Here is a 17967-nt window from a genome sequence, read left to right as displayed (position 1 = left end):
CATTGTTTTATTTAACTGTTACACATCGTCATGGGAACATATTTTGTTTTGTTGCTACAAAAAGGGTTTACAAAGGGTAAAGCATACAAATACTATACAGGACTAGGCAGGAATGCGGAATGAGTGCAGAAAAACTCTCAAGTGCTTTGAGAGAGGACCAGAGGGCATAAAAAGGGATTTATAATGGACGGGTCTTGTCCTCACTTCTGGTTCCAGCATGAGTCCAAATCGACACCAGAAAATGTGTCAACCAAGAACATTTACAATCAACTGCTGCTAGAAATATTAACACATAAGAACTGTTCACAGCATTACTGTATAACACAATCACCACCATCACTTTGTTATCTTAGGGCACTTCTGTTTCAGTTGATATTCTGGCAGCATGTGACACAGTGCAACTTACAGTGCAACTCAGCACATTAAAACATGCATTTAGCAGCAACAAAAAGAGAAAGGTCATTAAAAATGCAGGACAAATATAAAACTTTGGCCCATACAAATGGGGCCTCATTTGGTATTGACTTCATTCAAACAACTCTGGATCCTTTTCATCACATCAGCTTATACTGGTTGTTACAAGTCAAGTGTTGAGAAGGTCTTAGACAACTTTCAGTTTGAAAAGTGTAAAATAAGGCCTCACTGTGATCTTGGAAATATGGAAATACCTAGAAAAATACTACCTTCACTTTTATTTCAATTGAACTAGGATACAAATACTGCAGCTCTATCCAGCTAATATCAAAGATAAACACATATTACAAATGAATAAACCTAAAAATGAATATCATTCTAGTGTTTTAACATACATTCCCTTGTCAGGATACATTAGGACTCCAGCATTCAATTATGCTTGCTTTTTTACACAGTTCTGTCCATGGGCTCTTCAGTCCCATTTGAGCTCACTGTAGCTGGGACAGAGTTAATGTTGTCACCTTTAGGAGTTTCAGCCTCTACCTGTTTTTCATCAGGCCGGGTCCCAGGTTTGACTATGTCTGCATTGGGCTCCTCCTCAGTTTCATGAGGCTGAACCTTAGTAGGGGTGCTCAGGGAGACTCCAGGGTGGCTTTTCATGTGCCCCTGTTATTGAAAAGTAAAATGATTAAAAACTTGAGATTAAAGTAGTTGTTTAAAGTAGTGACAAACAAATATTTACCTTTAGCCCGCTTCTGCTGGCATAAGCTTTGCCACACTGGGAGCAGCTGTAGGGCTTGTCCTGGCGGGCCGTCTGTGTTGGTGGAGGGGCCACATTGCTACTCCCCTCCTCTGTTTGACTGTCCTCTTGTGCTTTTTGATCCTCCGCTTTGATCCCATTTGTGGATGAACCTTTCTCTACCTTTTCTTCAGATTCTGGAATGTTACTGGGACTAGCAGGAGGGGTGAGTGATGTATTATTGGTGGGCTCTTTTGCTGAGCTGGCTTCATCATTACTAACTTCTTTGAGAATCTTTTCTCTGTCGATAGTAGATTTGGAAACACATAAGGACAGAGGAGCATCTTCTCCATTGTCAATGGCTGTATTAGCGCTTGTTGAAGGTGCAGTCATTGAGCCAGTGCTGCTTAAGTCACCATTTGCCTCCTTTTCAGAGTATGGAGAAAAGTTATTAGGGCCAATATCCACTGGGGGTTCCTCGTCTCCTGCTGAGGAGGGGTTTTGGGTCAGAGGTGAGCTAACACTTACAACTGAACCTTCACATTCCTTCATTGATGTTAGATCAGCAGCCTGTTTAGACCCTGAGGTAGCTGGAGATCGTGGTCCTTTAGTTAATGCCAGAGGAAGAACCTGGTCTTTAGATGACATGTCATTCACACTATCAACTAAACCAATGTTCTCTGTTTCTAAGCTATCTTCAAGTGGCACCTCTTCATCAGGTGGGATTTGACCTCCAAGGTGCAAGCGGATGTGGTGCTGAAGGACCAAAGCATTTGTGAACTTGCGTGGGCATAGGGGGCAGGAGTTAAGAGCACGTGCGTTTGGTGGACGGGCACGGTGAGTGGCAAGATGAGCTCTCAGGCTGCCCTTGGTGGAGAAGGAACGACCACAGAGCTTACAGGGAAATGGCCGTTCTCCTAAATGCGTGGCTTGATGTAAACGCAAGGCTCTGGGACAGCTGAGGACACGCAGGCAGACTCCGCACTGGTTAGGAGAGGGTGCGGTGGGCAGAGAAGGTGCACTGCTCAAGCCTCCCTGACTAGTGGCATTTACACTCGGGCTAAGACCAAGAGCCGCTAACATCTCTCTCCGATACGCACTTGTGGATAGGTCCTGGCCGTTCACATCACCATTGGCTTCAGCTGTTTGTGAGGAAGTGGAGGGGGAAGATGAAGAGGAGCCCCCCTGTGGTTGCTTCTCTAGTTTCTGAACCAGACGTTGCAACTTGGAGGTGTCGGAGGTTTGGTTAGAGGTAGTAGGAGAACCAGAGGAGGAGGTTGATGGCTTAGGGAAAGGTGGGAATGGGAAGGGCAGTTGGTGGGGCCCAGCCAGGTGGCCTGGTGGTCGAAGAAGTGCAAGGTGGTGAGGAGAGGTCCCACCAGGGAAGAGGATTTTAGGAAGCTGGGCCAGCTGGGAGTATGGGGACTGGAGGCTGGTGTGTGGGGGGGTGTTTTCATCAAATCGCTGCTGTTTTGCACTCCTTGCTGATGGCGAAGAGGATGTGGATGAAGAGGACGATGGCAGGGCAGTGGTCGAACCGCTAGCTGCTACTGAGGCTCGATTCAACTGTAAAAGCGAATGCGCCGTGGAGAGTAGCGCCATGTCAACTGAAGGTGGCAATGGTAGGGAGGAGGGCGAGGGCCGTGATGTTCCTCCTGACAGGAACCCCAAGGCCATGTTCTCTGTCATCCCAGGAATACTGCCTTTAACTCCATTATAAGCCTCATCATCCTCAGCCCTCCGCTTCCGCCTCCTGTGAACGCTGCCAGTAGCTGAGCCACTTGGTGTCTGCTCAGACAGGGCCGGCGGCAACAGAGAGAGGGATAATTCTGGATTCTGCTCTCTGTGGCGCAGGAAATGGGCTTTGAGGTTTCCCCTGGTTGTGAAACGGCTCAAGCAAACTGGACACTGGTAGGGCCTCTCTCCTGTATGTGATCTCAGGTGGATTTGAAGAGAGGAATCGCTACTTAACACTTTCCCACAGAAGCGGCACACATGCTGGGGGCGCCCGGATGATGACCCAGAGCCCAATGAGGAGCTGGGTTGGTGTTCCTGCGAATTGCTAGTAGTGGGGACAGGTGTTCGAAAACTTATGCCATTACTATGACCAAATGCCAAAGAGTTGGGTGATTTTTCATGAAGGTATTGTGGTGGCAGGCCTAAAGACAAGGACAGCGGGTGTAAGGAGGCAACAGAGGAGCTAATAGTGGATGAGGTAGAAGATGATGAAGCTCTAGTTCCATTGGCACTGCTTGGCTTGGATGTAGGCGGTTGAGGAAATAGAGAGGATGGTAGCCCAGTTAAAAGAGAGGATGTTGTAGTTATAGGAGTGGCCGTTGAGGGATGAGTTGGTGATGCAGAGGCTTCACTTGAAGATTTCTGGGTACTGTCTGAACCATTAACTTGTGTGCCATTTTGCTGACCAAAAACAGCCCCTCCAAGCCTTAAAACATGCCTACATATCTCCTCTGTTATCTGCATCTGGTGAATTTGGCGCTGTTGTAAAACTCGCAGCTCCTCCAAAAGCACTGCCAAAGTTGGGGGCACTTGGAGTTGGTCCTGCCCTGGAGAGTCGGATGCTTGCAGCGGTCCAGGACTTGTGCTGTCACGGTGGGATGGCACACAATTAGAGGATAAGGAAGAGGAAGAAGTTGTGGTCATAGCGGAGTTGGCCATTGGTGGAGACGTCATGGATGAATGGGAGTTTCCTTGATTGCAACTAGAGGTTTGGCCCAAAGCAGGTGGCGAGTGGGTTTGGGAGGACAGAGAGGGGTGTGGGAAGTCAGGGGAGAGGGAGGAGTGCGTGTTGGGCAGAGATGTGGTGAAGGGTGCAATGTTGTTGGGCCAATGGGGAGGAGGTGAACTCTCGCTGGGCAAAGATGGCGCGTGGAGCCCACCAGGGGACGGGCGTGGGGCCAGCGGTGGCTGGCAGTCCTGAATGGAGGTGGGAGATGAGGAAGATGATCCGGATGAGGTTAGTTCGGAGCCAAGAGATGTAGAGGGTGACTTTAAGCCCAGGTGGTCATCTAAAAATAAAGGATGAATACAAACATTTAGTACTTAGTACTAGCATAGCAACAGAAACATGTTCCTAAATGTGGTGAAACATGTTCCTAATTCTGTTCTATTGCTGGGTACCCACAATTGTAAATCCACAAAAACTTTCTACTTCAACTAAAAAATGTTTATTTCTATTCGTCTAGTTATTGTTGAGTATTTTTGTAAGCAAATTTGTGCACATACCAGGAGATCATCTTACACCTTCAAACAAAATCCCTTCTAGGAGCTTGCCCTGAACAAGCAAATAAACAAGTGGAGGAACTCTGCAGAGTCTATGAGTCTTTGTAATGTCTTGTCTCAATCTGTGCTCTCCCAAGCAAAACTCCTCAAACATCTTGCACACACAAAAAGCTCACAGACCACCTTGCTGCTATGGCAACACATTTTAGAGGACAATGGGCATCACCACGACAACCCATAACCCCTCTTAACCCGCCCCCTCCCTACAGCAGTTACGTCTTTCATCTCTCTATTTACCCTTCCCCCCTTACGTCACAGTAGAGGTCAAGGGTCAGGCCATACTAAGGGTCCTGGGCACTGTCCAGACACTCTGATTGGTCAATTTATCTGACCTCTGTGGCTATGGGGTCAAATTCTTTCAAAATCTTGAGCACAGAGTGAGAAAGAGTAAAAAGAAGGAGAAGGGGGGAGGGTAACAACAATGGTGAGACAAACTAACTATTCCCTCCTGGAGAGTTATAGTGATGGAATGAGGACTGTACCTTTGTGCATTAGTTTATAGTTGACTTCTTAGTAAACAAATTTGAGTGTATAAATTACCTTTTGTAGTTACATTGTGGGAAATGTAGCGATACATTTCAGAGTATACTCTTTTAAGTATACACAGCAAACATGCAAAATAACATCTAAATCTTCACTCAATTCTTTTTTCTCATCCATTGGTCTCCCCCCAACTGTGTAGGAGTATACAGTCAATAGAAGTGGGGGTGAAGAAAGGGGTGGGGTGGGAATGGGAAAAGAGTGGAGCATATGAGAGAGAAATGCATGGACAAACAGCAAAAGACAAGTATAATAGAATGGCGGAAGATTAATCTTTATCAAAAAAACAACCTCACCTCCCCCTAAGCCAGCAACTTTATTGTTAACAAATAAGAGACTTCTCCACCCTCATCAAAGACCTCCAGTAGTCAGTGCAGCATGGCCTGTTGGTTTCTCTGAGGAGGGGCAACGCATGAAAATGGCCACAGATGTATAGGCTAGTTAATCCTGATCTATTCACCATATAGAGACACGTTTATGGCCTTGACAAAAGTGGCCAGGCAATTACTGGGGCCCATACAGTCAGTGACGAAGCATAACGGTTTTATATCAGTTAATGTATACTTACAATGAGTCAGGTGCACCATTTCAAATTATTTAGGGAAAAAATATAAAAAGGTTAAATATAGGCGATACTGTAACGTTTTATTTACGTTTCACTCTGTTGAAACATGCAGGCCTATTCGTAGACAAAACGAATAGCATATTTTATTCAGAAAATGATATGCATCTCTGTGAACCATTGTAAAGCGTGGTCAGCTAGGCTACATAAACTTGCAAAAAAGTTAAATATAAACTAAATATGGACAAAAAACAAAAAAAAAGCAAACAAACAAATCGTGCGCGTAAAAAGTGCCACTTGCGCGTAAAATTCAAGTAGACATGAAAAGCATGCGTAATTACGAAAAGTTTCTCACCGTGAGCAAGTAGTTTTGGGCCCCCCGGATCCGCGTTAACGAGATGCTGGGGACGCTTCTGTTTCCGGCGTGACATGATTCACGGCGAGTCAGACGGAAAGGGGGGCATCAGTAGAGGGACTGGAAACAGGCACGTTTAGGCGCCCTGGACGAGCCCCCGGGCGCATCCAAAGTTCAACAGTAGCACATAGAGGCCACAATAAAACTTTGTAGTGAGAAAAAAAATGCTGTGCGTTTTCTTAGATGAAATTAAGAAGTCTGGAAAAGTCTAGATGTCCTTCCTCAATCCGGCTCCGTGTCATAGGCTATACTGGGAGTGCGTGTGTGGCTGTTTCTAAAGTCTCTTCTCCCCCCCCCACCCCCCCACCCCCCAAAAAAAACTTGTTCAATTTGCGCCCCTCCTCTCACAGTGCTGTCCCGGTGCATGCACATACAGCGAACACACACACTCACATGCACAGAACCACTCCTTGTTCTTCTGTGATATTTGCATTTCAATGGCGACGCACACACAGCCTCCCAGATCTCCCTTTTTTCTTATTCTACCCAGCTTTATTTGGCTTTACATACTCACTCAGCAGCAATAAATCTGTAATAGAACATATCAAGTGGACGTTGATTGACAGCAAGCCATTCCATATGTGCAATTTAAAATGAAACGCTAGGAAAAAATGTCCATTGATTTAAACATTGCGTCTAAGAAGTGCATTTAGGACAAAATAACTAATCAATTTAGATGTCCCACAGTTGGCTTTTACAGTAGCCAATTAGCCTATTACTGGTGCAACGTGTTTTTGGGATGCGCAGGTCATAAATGACTAGAGTTGGTGCGCTATCACAGATGATTTCCATAGGGCCAATTATGAACAAAAGTGCATTGAGTGGCCGATGAGGGGCCATGCTCGTATGTAGTATTTCGTGTGTTATCACCGTCCAAAAGCATAATACCCTTCCACCCTTTGCTACCCCCCTTGTCCAAAAAGCATCTTACACTGGAGCTCTATTTAAAAGGTAGAGAATAGATGGGAATCATTGACAATGGCTTGCTGGACACAGTTGAGTGAGCATCTCCCCTCGCTCACTATGAACCCCCGGATCCACTGCTGCTCGGCACAATGCTCCTCTTTCACCCCCCGCCTTTACTTCGGTACCACGTGGAAAAGGGGATAAAAGAGAAAGACAGAGGGAAAAAAGTGGGAGGTATAGAAGGAGGGGGTCATAAGTAGGCCTAGCCTAGGTAGTAGGCTACACACAGTAGGATACACGCTGAAAAAATAAGCTATTAGTCTACTTATAGCCAAGGCCTATAATCAATGTTAGACCTACTGTATAGATCATACTTTTTACATAGACCTAGTCTAACATTTAAGATAGGTCTAGAAATTATTTGTAATACAGTCTAAATTTACATTTTAAATACATTTGTAATCATTTATGTTGTTATTTATTTCAGTTGTATTCACAATAGCTTACTTGCATTCTCTCAAGTTGATTGGTTAATGAAAGATTACGTAGTTGATTGAGTAACAGGCAATCAGGGTGTCGAATGAGAACACTAATTAGCATCACCTGTGAAGAAACGTTAATAACCGGTGAGTTATAATTTAGCATAAATATATATAAAAAAAAACATTTACCAATTTAACAATCAGATGGTCAGTAAATTGTACTGGTAGGGTTATCGCTGGATTATGACAACACAAGACAACATATAGACCGATAACAGTGACTGATGCAAGCTAATATTGGCTAATAAAGAGCTATTTCAATAGCGTGGCCTACCACGCTATTGAACCAGTTAAAAAACCTTGACAGTAGCCTATTAGCAATAATAACAGTATCCTATCTGTAATAACTGACCCATTAGGTTTTTTAACTGGTTCAATAGCGTGGCCTACCACGCTATTGAACCAGTTAAAAAACCTTGACAGTAGCCTATTAGCAATAATAACAGTATCCTATCTGTAATAACTGACCCATTAGGCCTATGAAACACTAATATTAGGACTAAGCTCCAAAGGTGCTCTATGGAACTCTTCTGGTGTAGGGTTAACTTCTTTTTCATTAAGATTTTAGGGTATATAGAGCAGTGCATCTTTAACATATAACGCCTTGCCTTAAATGCGCTGTTGTTCGGCCTGTTTCAATTACTGACTTGGCTCAAATGTGTTGTATTTTTCAGCCATGGCTATGACTCTGTGTGATGACGCACTTCTCTGTAACTTCCCAAAGTGTCGGGCAAAGCTCAGTGGCTTTGCGTGGGTCACTGCCTGCTCGCATGTATTCTGTGATCAGCATGGCTCTGGACAGTTCAGCCGCTCACCTGCCATCTGCCCGGCGTGCTCCTCCGCTCTCTCTGGAAAACTGGACATAGTCCGCACTGAGCTGTCGCCCTCAGAGGACTACAAAGCCATGGTCCTGGCAGGTCTGCGGCCGGACATAGTTCTGGACATCAGTACACGAGCACTTGCTTTCTGGAACTATCAGGTCGGTCTATTGAGATGCAAACGTTACATCTGTACAGTCCAAATTTTGTGCAAAAAAGAAGCAGTTGTACACATTTAATTTTGAAGTACACATTTACAGGTTCACCAGGAGCGCATGTATCAGGAATACAGCTTGTCAAGGGCTGAGGGTCAACTGAAGCAAATGGATAAGGTTTTGACACAACAAAATCAGAGCAGAGAATTGGAGCTCTCTGCCATGAGAGGAGAAATTGCATCCTTGAAAAAGGTCATATGTTAGTATAGGCAAATAAACCAATTCAAGGATTAAATTAAGTTAAACCAATCTATATCAAGTGTGTAACAAATTGGCATTACATTACTTATATCATTTTTACTGTTCAGATGATGGAAGAGTACAAGAGAAAGTACAGTGAGGTGTCTGAAAGGCTGATGGAGAGAAACAGGCAATATCAAAAATTGCAGGGGCTTTATGACTCCCTCAGAATGAGGAACATGGTGGTTGGAATGGGAGATAGAGAGATGCCTAACCACGAACATCATGACTTCAATGCAGGTAAATGCTTGGTGCTGTTAAGATGATTGGATGGATTAGATAACTGATAAATAATCAAGACTTTATTGTATATTTTAGATTAAGTACAGATTATTAGAGCTAATTGAGTAAAGGAAGTAGGCACTGTGGGGACAGCACAAGGGGGTGGCTGTAGGTAAATTATAGTTAAGAGCTGATAATCAGAAAAGAATACTAGAAGTAAAGAGCTAATTGTCAAGGTAAGGGATTTAACAATGAAAGACATCCATGAACTATCCATGTGTCTCCAGGGATGGCTCGACTCACAACGCCCCAGAGCCCACAGTTCCTCTCTGTGGGCCATGACGGGGACAGTAGGTTCTTCTCGTGTCTGGAGCAGGAAGGAGCAAAGTCATTCTTTCAGTTCAGCACCCCTACAAAGGATAAGGGCCGCACTCTTGTCAAGAAACACTGAGAGGGGCATTAATGACATGAATTTTTGAAGTGGTCATTTAGGATATAGCATAACAATCAATCTTATCTAATGGTGTACTATATGATAGAGCTTGTTAATATGTTTTGGTATATTATTTAATATAGTTGTTAAGTTATTTACTACATATGCAATAATACAGTTGGCATATTTACAGATGAATAATAAAATGTAATGTTTGTATTGTACTTTGAAGTCTTTTTTTTTTTTTTAATGGCATCAATTATCTATTACTTAATATTGTTTTGTTATTCACCACCACAAAATACCAAGTGACAACTGAAGTAAAGCAAGTGAAGTTAACAAATAAAGCCGAAAAATAACATTTAAAGGGAATAAAATTGTGTAAATGGAAATCACAATGTGTCTATTGTAGGCTCTTTTTAGAAAAAGGCATCCATGAACAAAAAGTAGAAAATGTATAAATATAGCAAACTGTTTTACTAAAGACAATGGAACATGGCCACTATTTACAGTTAAACACACAGAACTGGTACAAACATTTAATATTTCCACACACACAATAATTATTCATTCATGTCCATCTCATGTACCATGCAGAACTCATTCACTCTGGGGCTTGTAGCTGACAGACACAACTATCTGACTTTGGATATTTTGCTTCTTTCCATTTACAATGAGGAGCAATGGAGAGTCCACTCGTATACTTCTGAAGTCAAATGACTGTTGGAAAATAAATAGTACACTTCAGATAAAAAACATTCTTTTGTTGGGTCAAGTATTGGATTAAACTATTGTAAACACATACCATATCTTTATGTGTTATACTGTGACGTTTGATGTGAGGTTCAGGAATGACAACAGTGTCTCCAATGAGGACTCCCCAGCTGTCAGCAGTATTGTACACCATGACCACTATGCATGATTCTTCACTGTCCACCATGCCAAAAGTACTGAGGAGTTGAAAAAAAACACATGAGTACACAGTCTAAATTTTCTTCTGCTTTTCATAGTGACTAGGGTTGTCAAAAGGATCACAACTACTAACTACTAATACTAATCAATACTAAAACAGCACATAGTGATACTAAAAAAGTCACGTTTACGAGACAGAATGGAGCCTTTCCTGAGTAGCTTTAGAATGAAGTATAAGACCACATAGACTACTATGGAACATATGTGGCTGAATGAGGGACTATACAGATATAACACAACATGGTAATATAACAGAAAATCACATTCTGTTTTCTTAAGAAAGAATGTTTTTTTTATTATCATCATTGTGGTATTGAAATCTATATTGCGTGTAGTCTATTCCTTAGTATTGAAATCGTGTTTGAAATTTTAGTATCGTGATAACACTAATAGTGATAGAGTTCCATAATTAGTAACTTATAAAAGCAAATTACTTACAAAGCCATACGTCCCTCTGATGCCAAGCTGAACACCACTTTCCCCAGAGCAGCTACTCCAGCATTGTTTCCATGGGACAGGGCGGACAGGGTTCGTGGTTCCAGGCTCCCCACATGACCAGTGGGAGAGCGGAATTGAGGGGAAGAGCAAGGGCCCAATGCTGAAGTGTTGAGGTTGGAGAGCATTGTACGTAAACGACGTGCTTTCACTTTCCCCTAAAAGAAAGGAGAAATGAAGGTACCTTTTCAGATACACAACTGCGCTTTGGTTCCATCTTGTGGACAAAATGGCAACCACATGCAATTTTCAAACGCACAAGATGCCATGAACCTTACATTATGGAAAGGTAAAGATTAAACTGTACATTGTACAGTTTTGTTAAAATGTGTGTATAATTTGATGCAGGACTTTATGTGAGATGTGAATACATGTGCTACAATGTAGTACACACTATATGGTAGCAACTATGCTGATAATGTAGTAGCCATATGTGGACAGTGACCAGCACAGTTTTGTTTACCTTGTTCTGTATGAGCTCAGTCACTTTCTCCAGGTATTCCAACAGCAGCCTCTCTCTCTCTGGAGGCTCATCCCAGCTTGGATCGAGAGAGGCAGCACGACTATAGCCCCCCAAAGCAGAGCCAAACATCTCCTCATATTGGAACAACGTAGCTCGGTTAAAATGCAGGTCAGGATAACAAGAAGCAGCTTTGTCCACTTTTTCCTTTAAAAGGAAAAAATGTTGAACACTTCAGCAGTAGCAAATTCTACAGCCAGTATATCATATATGAACTTACTGATTGTGCATAGGAGCTTAAGGCTTGCTGAGAGAACTGGGGGTTTTGACCGGCAGTAAAAAATAGGGAAACATATGCATTTCCCAAAATATCTGTAAAAAAAAACAACATATGATCTATATTCAAGCTGAGCACTTAAAATGGCAAATTGCTAATTGAGAGCCTTGATGTACTCACACCAGGATGTTCCATCTGTGACATCTAACTGAACTGCTTGTCGAGCCATGTCCACACTCTCCATCACCTGTTTGTTGTGACTTTCACTGTCAGTAGCTGGCAGCTGTCTCAGCACCATAGAAAGGTTACGAAGGGACACTTTGTTTTTGGTCTTTAGAAAAACAATGGAGAATATTAGTTAACACACCCATCAGAAATTAATATTAATAATTTATATTAAGAAACATTATACAGCACAGCCACCAAATCTTACCTGCTGCAAGGCTCCTGTAAAGCAATTCTTGGCACCATTAAGGTCCCCTTTTTTCCAATATTGCTCTCCTAAAATATTCCAGCCCTCCACCAGTGTAGGTTCTAGTTTGACTGCCCGGGAAAGGCACTCCTCAGCAATGGCACTAAAATCTGGAGATACGTTCAGACATCTACCTTTCTGTAGCAAAAACTCAGCTTTACTCTTATACCGATCTGTGGACAAAGACACATTGTAGGTGATTTACAACTTAGATCAACAGTTCTCAACAACCAGTGATTAAAACCTTACCTTCAAATTCCTGTAGCCTCTTTAGGGTTTTTTCTAACTCTTCTGCAACATCACCTTGTTTCTTCCCAGCATTGTCCACACTGTGAGTTTCAAAATAGCTGTCTCTGAATTTATAAAGTCCATCCACCAGGTCCTGTACCAGAGAAGACAAAAGAGAGAGAAGGAACTATACATACATATATAAGACATACATACATATATATACATATATATACATTATATATTATATGTGTGTGTGTATGTATATATATATATATATATATATATATATATATATATATATATATATATATATATATATATATATATATATGAATATATATGAGAGACAGAGACAGAGATAGAGAGCTTGCTGGTTAGCTCAACTCGTAAGTCATCTCACTATGATACTGGTCTGAAGGACAGTATAGACGCACTCATCCTGGCTGCACAGGAGCAGGCCTTGAGCACTAGAACAATAGAGGCCCAGATCTACCACACCAGACAAGACCCAAGGTGTAGGCTGTGCAAAGAAGACATCTGAGCACATAACTGCAGGGTGTAAGATGTTGCCAGGGAAAGTATACATGGAGCGGCATAACCAAGTGGTGGGCATGGTGTACAGAAACATCTGTGCAGAGTACGGACTTGAAACCCCAAGATCAAAGTGGGAAACACCTCCAAAGGTAGTGGAGATCGAGCCAAGATCCTGTGGAACTTCCAGATACAGACTTGAATGGTGACAGAATGGTGATGGCGAACCAACCAGACATTGTGTTGGTAGATAAACAACAAAGCAAAGCTGTTATGGTGGACATTGCAGTATCAAGTGATGGTCTCATCAGGAAAAAGGAACATAAGAAACTACAAAAATTCCAGGGGCTCAAAGAAGAGCTGGACAAGGCCTGGAAGGTGAAGGCATCAGTGGTGTCTGTGGTCATTGGACCACTTGAGGAAGTGACCCCCAAACTGGAGGAGTGGCTACAGCAGATGTCAGGAAAAACATCAGACATCTCAGTCCAGAAAAATGCAGTACTAGGAACAGCAAAAATATTGCGCAGAACCTTCAAGCTCCCAGGTCTCTGGCAGAGGACCTGAGTGTGGGGAAAAAAGGGATGAGACCACCCGCAGGGGCTGAAGATGAGATTTGTTATATATATACACACACACACAAACACACCCACATATATGTATGTATGTATGTATGTATGTATGTATGTATGTATGTATGTATGTATGTATGTATGTATATGTGGCTTTTTCCCCTTTTTGGGGAAAAAGCCACATATATATTTTTCTGCTGTTACAGTAAGCAAATCTGGGTATCAGACATAGTAGAAAGACACAGCAAGAATTGTGATTTTAGCTACTGCATCTAAATCTAACTGAATAATACAATGAATATAGAATTACCTTCACAATTTGTAGATCGCTTTTGTCTCCACTCTTCTCGTTTTCCGCCATCTTTACACACTTAAAAAGAACCCTTTTTATGAAATATGAGAAAGGCGTTAAGGGCTTGAAGCTCTGAAATATCGCCAGATTAGAATAAAAGGGGTACAAAATGACTCTGTTCTGTCTTTAAATCATAATGTTTCAGAAATACCAACAGATAAATAAAAGGCTTTTAATTTCAGAGATACCGGAAGATGTCCGTGTCTAAAACAAATCCGACACGAGATTATGCTTTCACACAAGCTTTGCTCATATAGAGGACACAAATGCATTGTAACTTTAGGCTAATCTACTGCATTTATTTTGGAATTAATTGTAATCACTATTTTAGTTCCATACCTGTAGCCCACGAAGTTGGACAGCGGAACCATTTGTTTAAAATCAATGTACGGAGTGTTTACTGTACGGTACCATACGTTCATCTTCTGTTATTATTTTGCACAAGCCAAAGTAAAACATAGCTGAAGCTGCAGGTTAAAAACTGTGATATTTTTATGTCATTACATTATGTCAGACACTTGGAGCAATATCCAGGCGCATAAGAAGCAGCTAGACTCTCTGCGGGAAAGGCTACAGCGAAGGCGGAAAGACCCAGGGCAACTCACTGCGGGTATGGCCGGGCTTCAAGTCAAAGCCCAAAGTTATTTACGGTTTTCTCTTAATTTAACAATAATCTCTTATTCTATGCTCTGAAACTGAATGTTTCTCAATTGCCACTTGTTTACTTTTTGCACAATTATCCAGACAATTATCAATGTCTAGCCTCCTTTTGCACTCCAGGCTACATATTTTTCATGAACAGTATATTGACCCACTAAAACTATAAATCACTGCAGATGCTACTGGAAGCACAGATGTCTCCACGGCGCGCAGTGACAGTCCTGCTCCCCCTGCTCCTGTCCCATCTCAAGACGAGCTCGAAAAGCCCCCAGACCCGGAGCTAGAGAAAAAACTGCTGGCATACCTGTCAGATCTCAGCCTGTCTTTGCCTATAGACTCCCTCGCTATAACTAATGAGCTGAACAGTGTAAGTGATTAATTGTATTGAAGTGTTGTAGACCTAATAACCATTTTATAGTAGTATATTTAATAACTATTTTATTTATTAGTATTTTGTTTATTTTTCTTTTGGGCAGTCGGAAGGAGCTGTGAGTCATGGCTGTATCCAAAGTCTGCTGCAAAAATTTGCTGCTCAGGAGCTTATTGAAGTTCGACAACCATCTTTGTCTTCAGCTACAGTCTCCTCCTCCACAATTGTTGTCGCAGTGGACCATCCAAAGCTTTGGGCTATGATTGGAACAGGGGTCGGTGCCCAAAGAACAGGAGTGAAGAGAAAAGCAGATGATCAGACACACCTTAAAAGAGCATCAGGCTTCTCTCCATCTCAGAGCTCTGCGTCCCCTCCACACACCTCATATATACCCCCTATATCTTCGTTGACCCCAGCGTCTTCTATACAACCGGCAGGACCCTCATCATCAGGGAGTGGGGCTGATAAGAAAGGAAGGAGCAGTAAAAACCAGTCATCTCATGTTGACATGGAGATTGAGAGTCTTTTAAATCAACAGTCCACAAAAGAGCAGCAGAGTAAGAAGGTAGAATGCTTTAAATGTGTATTATTTAGAAATTGTGGCATATAAAACATAACCTAATCTCCATTTAGGTGAGCAGAGAGATCCTTGAGCTCTTGAATGCTAGCACTGCAAAGGAGCAGTCCATAGTCGAGAAGTTTAGATCTCGTGGTCGAGCTCAAGTTCAGGAGTTTTGTGACCATGGGACAAAAGAGGAGTGCATTCGCTCTGGAGATACACCACAGCCCTGCACAAAGCTCCACTTCCGGTGAGTGTTCTCCTTTTGTACAAATACCTTGCATACATTATTTTTATCTAATTAAACCTCCTTTTTCTTGACTATCTGACATGTAATGTTTTATTAATTGTTTAAATGTCTAAAAATAAAATGACCTGACTTTTGCAGTCGCATCATCAACAAACACACAGATGAGAGCCTTGGTGACTGCTCTTTTCTCAATACCTGTTTTCACATGGACACATGTAAATATGTCCATTATGAGATTGACAGTCCTCCAGAGGCTGAGGGCAGTTTGATGCCCCAAGGTGGGAACATTGAGCTCAGTCTTCGCACAGGTGATGGTGACAGCAACGTAGGCAAACTCTTCCCTTCTCAGGTATGACCAAGGGAGTCTGACCTTGATCATTGAACTACTAAAATAAAGTTCACATTTGACATTTTTCTCTTTGTTAGTGGATTTGCTGTGACATTCGTTACTTGGATGTGTCTATCCTGGGTAAGTTTGCCGTTGTCATGGCTGACCCCCCCTGGGACATCCACATGGAACTACCCTATGGCACGCTGACGGATGATGAAATGAGAAAGCTGAATATCCCCACTCTGCAGGATGATGGCTTTCTCTTTCTTTGGGTCACTGGCAGGTAACTACTCAATTTAGGGTAATATTGGGTAGCATTGTCATGACACTAAAATTTCAAACTAGATTTCAATACTCGGTACAGATTCCGATACCACAATGATCATTAAAACACTCTTTCTTTAGACAATAGAAGGTGATTTTAACATTAAGTCATAGTACTTTCTTATATTACTTATATTCGTCCAGGTAGGTGCCACAGTGGTCCATGAGTGTATACTGGTCTGTGTGGTCTTATACTTGTTCTGATACAGCTCAAGATCATTCTAACGTTATTCATGACAGGTTTGTTTCTATCAGGTTAATATGACTTTTTAGTATTGATACTTTTTAGTATCAATACTCAAATGAGTATCTAGTTTTGATACTACTTTTAATTTTTAATACTTTTGACAAAATCTACTCTTCAAGCACTGATTTTTGGTATGTCTTGTTCTCTTACAGAGCTATGGAGTTAGGCCGGGAGTGTCTCAGTCTTTGGGGGTATGTCATAAGGCCCTCCTTTGCTATATTTTTCTTCACTTTACCTATGTATCTAAAATGGCTCTGAACTTGTTTTGTTTCACAGCTACGAGCGAGTAGATGAAATTATTTGGGTGAAAACTAACCAACTTCAAAGAATTATCCGTACAGGAAGGACAGGACATTGGCTGAACCATGGCAAAGAGCATTGTCTGGTAAAGTTTTGCTCAATGAAAAGATATTGTCTCACACAAATAGGGGGGCTTGTTGATTTTCTCAATGATTGTGATATACATTATTTAATGTAGACATAAATATATTGAATGTGAGTTATTTTTGTTCATTTTTAGGTGGGTGTAAAAGGAAACACCCAAGGATTTAATCGAGGTTTGGACTGTGATGTCATTGTTGCTGAGGTAGATGAAATTGTATATTTTTCAAACACATTTCCCTTGCTTGGATCCAATGCATGATATTCTTTGAAAATCTCATAGGTTCGTTCCACTAGTCACAAACCTGACGAGATCTACGGCATGATAGAGAGACTTTCTCCTGGCACTAGAAAGATTGAGCTGTTTGGTCGACCCCACAATGTCCAGCCAAACTGGTGAGTTAATCTACTTTTGTATTTTTGTCGTGCGTACCAACAGACATACATATTCACAAATTAATCCATTTTCTTTCAGGGTAACCCTTGGAAACCAGCTTGACGGCATTCATTTGTTGGACCCCGAGGTGGTTGCTCGTTTTAAAAAACGTTATCCAGATGGTGTGATCTCAAAACCCAAAACTATGCCTTGATAGAGGTGACTATTTTTATAGCAATGTCATGTCTTTTTTTTTTTTTAATAAATTGATAACAAGGACTATTGTGGTGGCTTTCTTTTTGACAGTAATACAGGTTGACTTTTCTTCTTTTTTTTAGTATTTTGGTATCAACATTTATTACCATATACTAGGGTTCCACTTTGTGCCTGTTACGCACGGGCTGTAATTGGTGTGACACTCCTTTTTTTTTTTAATTTATTATAAAATAATACTACTAATAATAATAAAAGTAAAAATAACAATAACAGGTTTTATTATTGCTCTCAATGGTTGTATGTATTATTGTGTTCAATGGTTGGTCAATATTGCTCTATGTTAGTTTTGTGGTCCTAATGGTGGTATTGGTTATTTAGATTTAAATGTACGGTATAATGTGTGTGCGTGCGTGTCCTGTACAATGCATTAAAAGAGGCAAGGTTTTGGTGAGCCCGCACTCAAGGGGCAGTACCCCCTAGCAACGGGCCCATTCCTTGCTAGCCCTAATCTTTTTATGTATTTGTTGTCAATTATTATTATTGATTAA

General features: G+C 41.7%; 4 protein-coding genes across 4 annotated transcripts; 2 read left to right on the top strand and 2 right to left on the bottom strand.

The window, feature by feature from the left end:
• Window positions 1-731: 731 nt before the first annotated feature.
• Window positions 732-6196, bottom strand: si:ch211-212k18.5 (sal-like protein 4). The gene is made up of 3 exons (XM_033983527.2): window positions 5911-6196; window positions 1157-4179; window positions 732-1080 (listed from the first exon to the last, which is right to left on the bottom strand). The coding sequence occupies exons 1-3, from the start codon at window positions 5984-5986 to the stop codon at window positions 862-864; spliced, it is 3318 nt and encodes a 1105-aa protein (XP_033839418.1). The 5' UTR covers window positions 5987-6196; the 3' UTR covers window positions 732-861.
• Window positions 6197-8080: 1884 nt separating this feature from the next.
• On the top strand, window positions 8081-9558 carry LOC117386410 (E3 ubiquitin-protein ligase CCNB1IP1). The gene is made up of 4 exons (XM_033983763.2): window positions 8081-8397; window positions 8497-8643; window positions 8760-8931; window positions 9201-9558. Exons 1-4 carry the CDS (start codon window positions 8095-8097, stop codon window positions 9362-9364), a joined length of 786 nt encoding a protein of 261 aa, XP_033839654.1. The 5' UTR covers window positions 8081-8094; the 3' UTR covers window positions 9365-9558.
• Window positions 9559-9594: 36 nt separating this feature from the next.
• On the bottom strand, window positions 9595-13932 carry ttc5 (tetratricopeptide repeat domain 5). The gene is made up of 9 exons (XM_033983965.2): window positions 13664-13932; window positions 12272-12404; window positions 11984-12195; window positions 11731-11881; window positions 11554-11645; window positions 11277-11480; window positions 10757-10971; window positions 10152-10296; window positions 9595-10066 (listed from the first exon to the last, which is right to left on the bottom strand). The coding sequence occupies exons 1-9, from the start codon at window positions 13712-13714 to the stop codon at window positions 9947-9949; spliced, it is 1323 nt and encodes a 440-aa protein (XP_033839856.1). The 5' UTR covers window positions 13715-13932; the 3' UTR covers window positions 9595-9946.
• Window positions 13663-17482, top strand: mettl3 (methyltransferase like 3). Its single transcript, XM_033983808.2, has 11 exons — window positions 13663-14315; window positions 14542-14732; window positions 14842-15300; window positions 15369-15544; window positions 15683-15893; window positions 15971-16158; window positions 16599-16637; window positions 16723-16831; window positions 16967-17032; window positions 17111-17223; window positions 17303-17482. The coding sequence occupies exons 1-11, from the start codon at window positions 14213-14215 to the stop codon at window positions 17415-17417; spliced, it is 1770 nt and encodes a 589-aa protein (XP_033839699.1). The 5' UTR covers window positions 13663-14212; the 3' UTR covers window positions 17418-17482.
• Window positions 17483-17967: the final 485 nt, after the last annotated feature.

This window comes from Periophthalmus magnuspinnatus, chromosome 18, assembly GCF_009829125.3.
Source record: "Periophthalmus magnuspinnatus isolate fPerMag1 chromosome 18, fPerMag1.2.pri, whole genome shotgun sequence".
NCBI classification, from domain to species: domain Eukaryota; kingdom Metazoa; phylum Chordata; class Actinopteri; order Gobiiformes; family Gobiidae; genus Periophthalmus; species Periophthalmus magnuspinnatus.
Note: the sequence above shows the minus strand (reverse complement) of the source record. Positions and strands in the feature narration are given on the sequence as shown.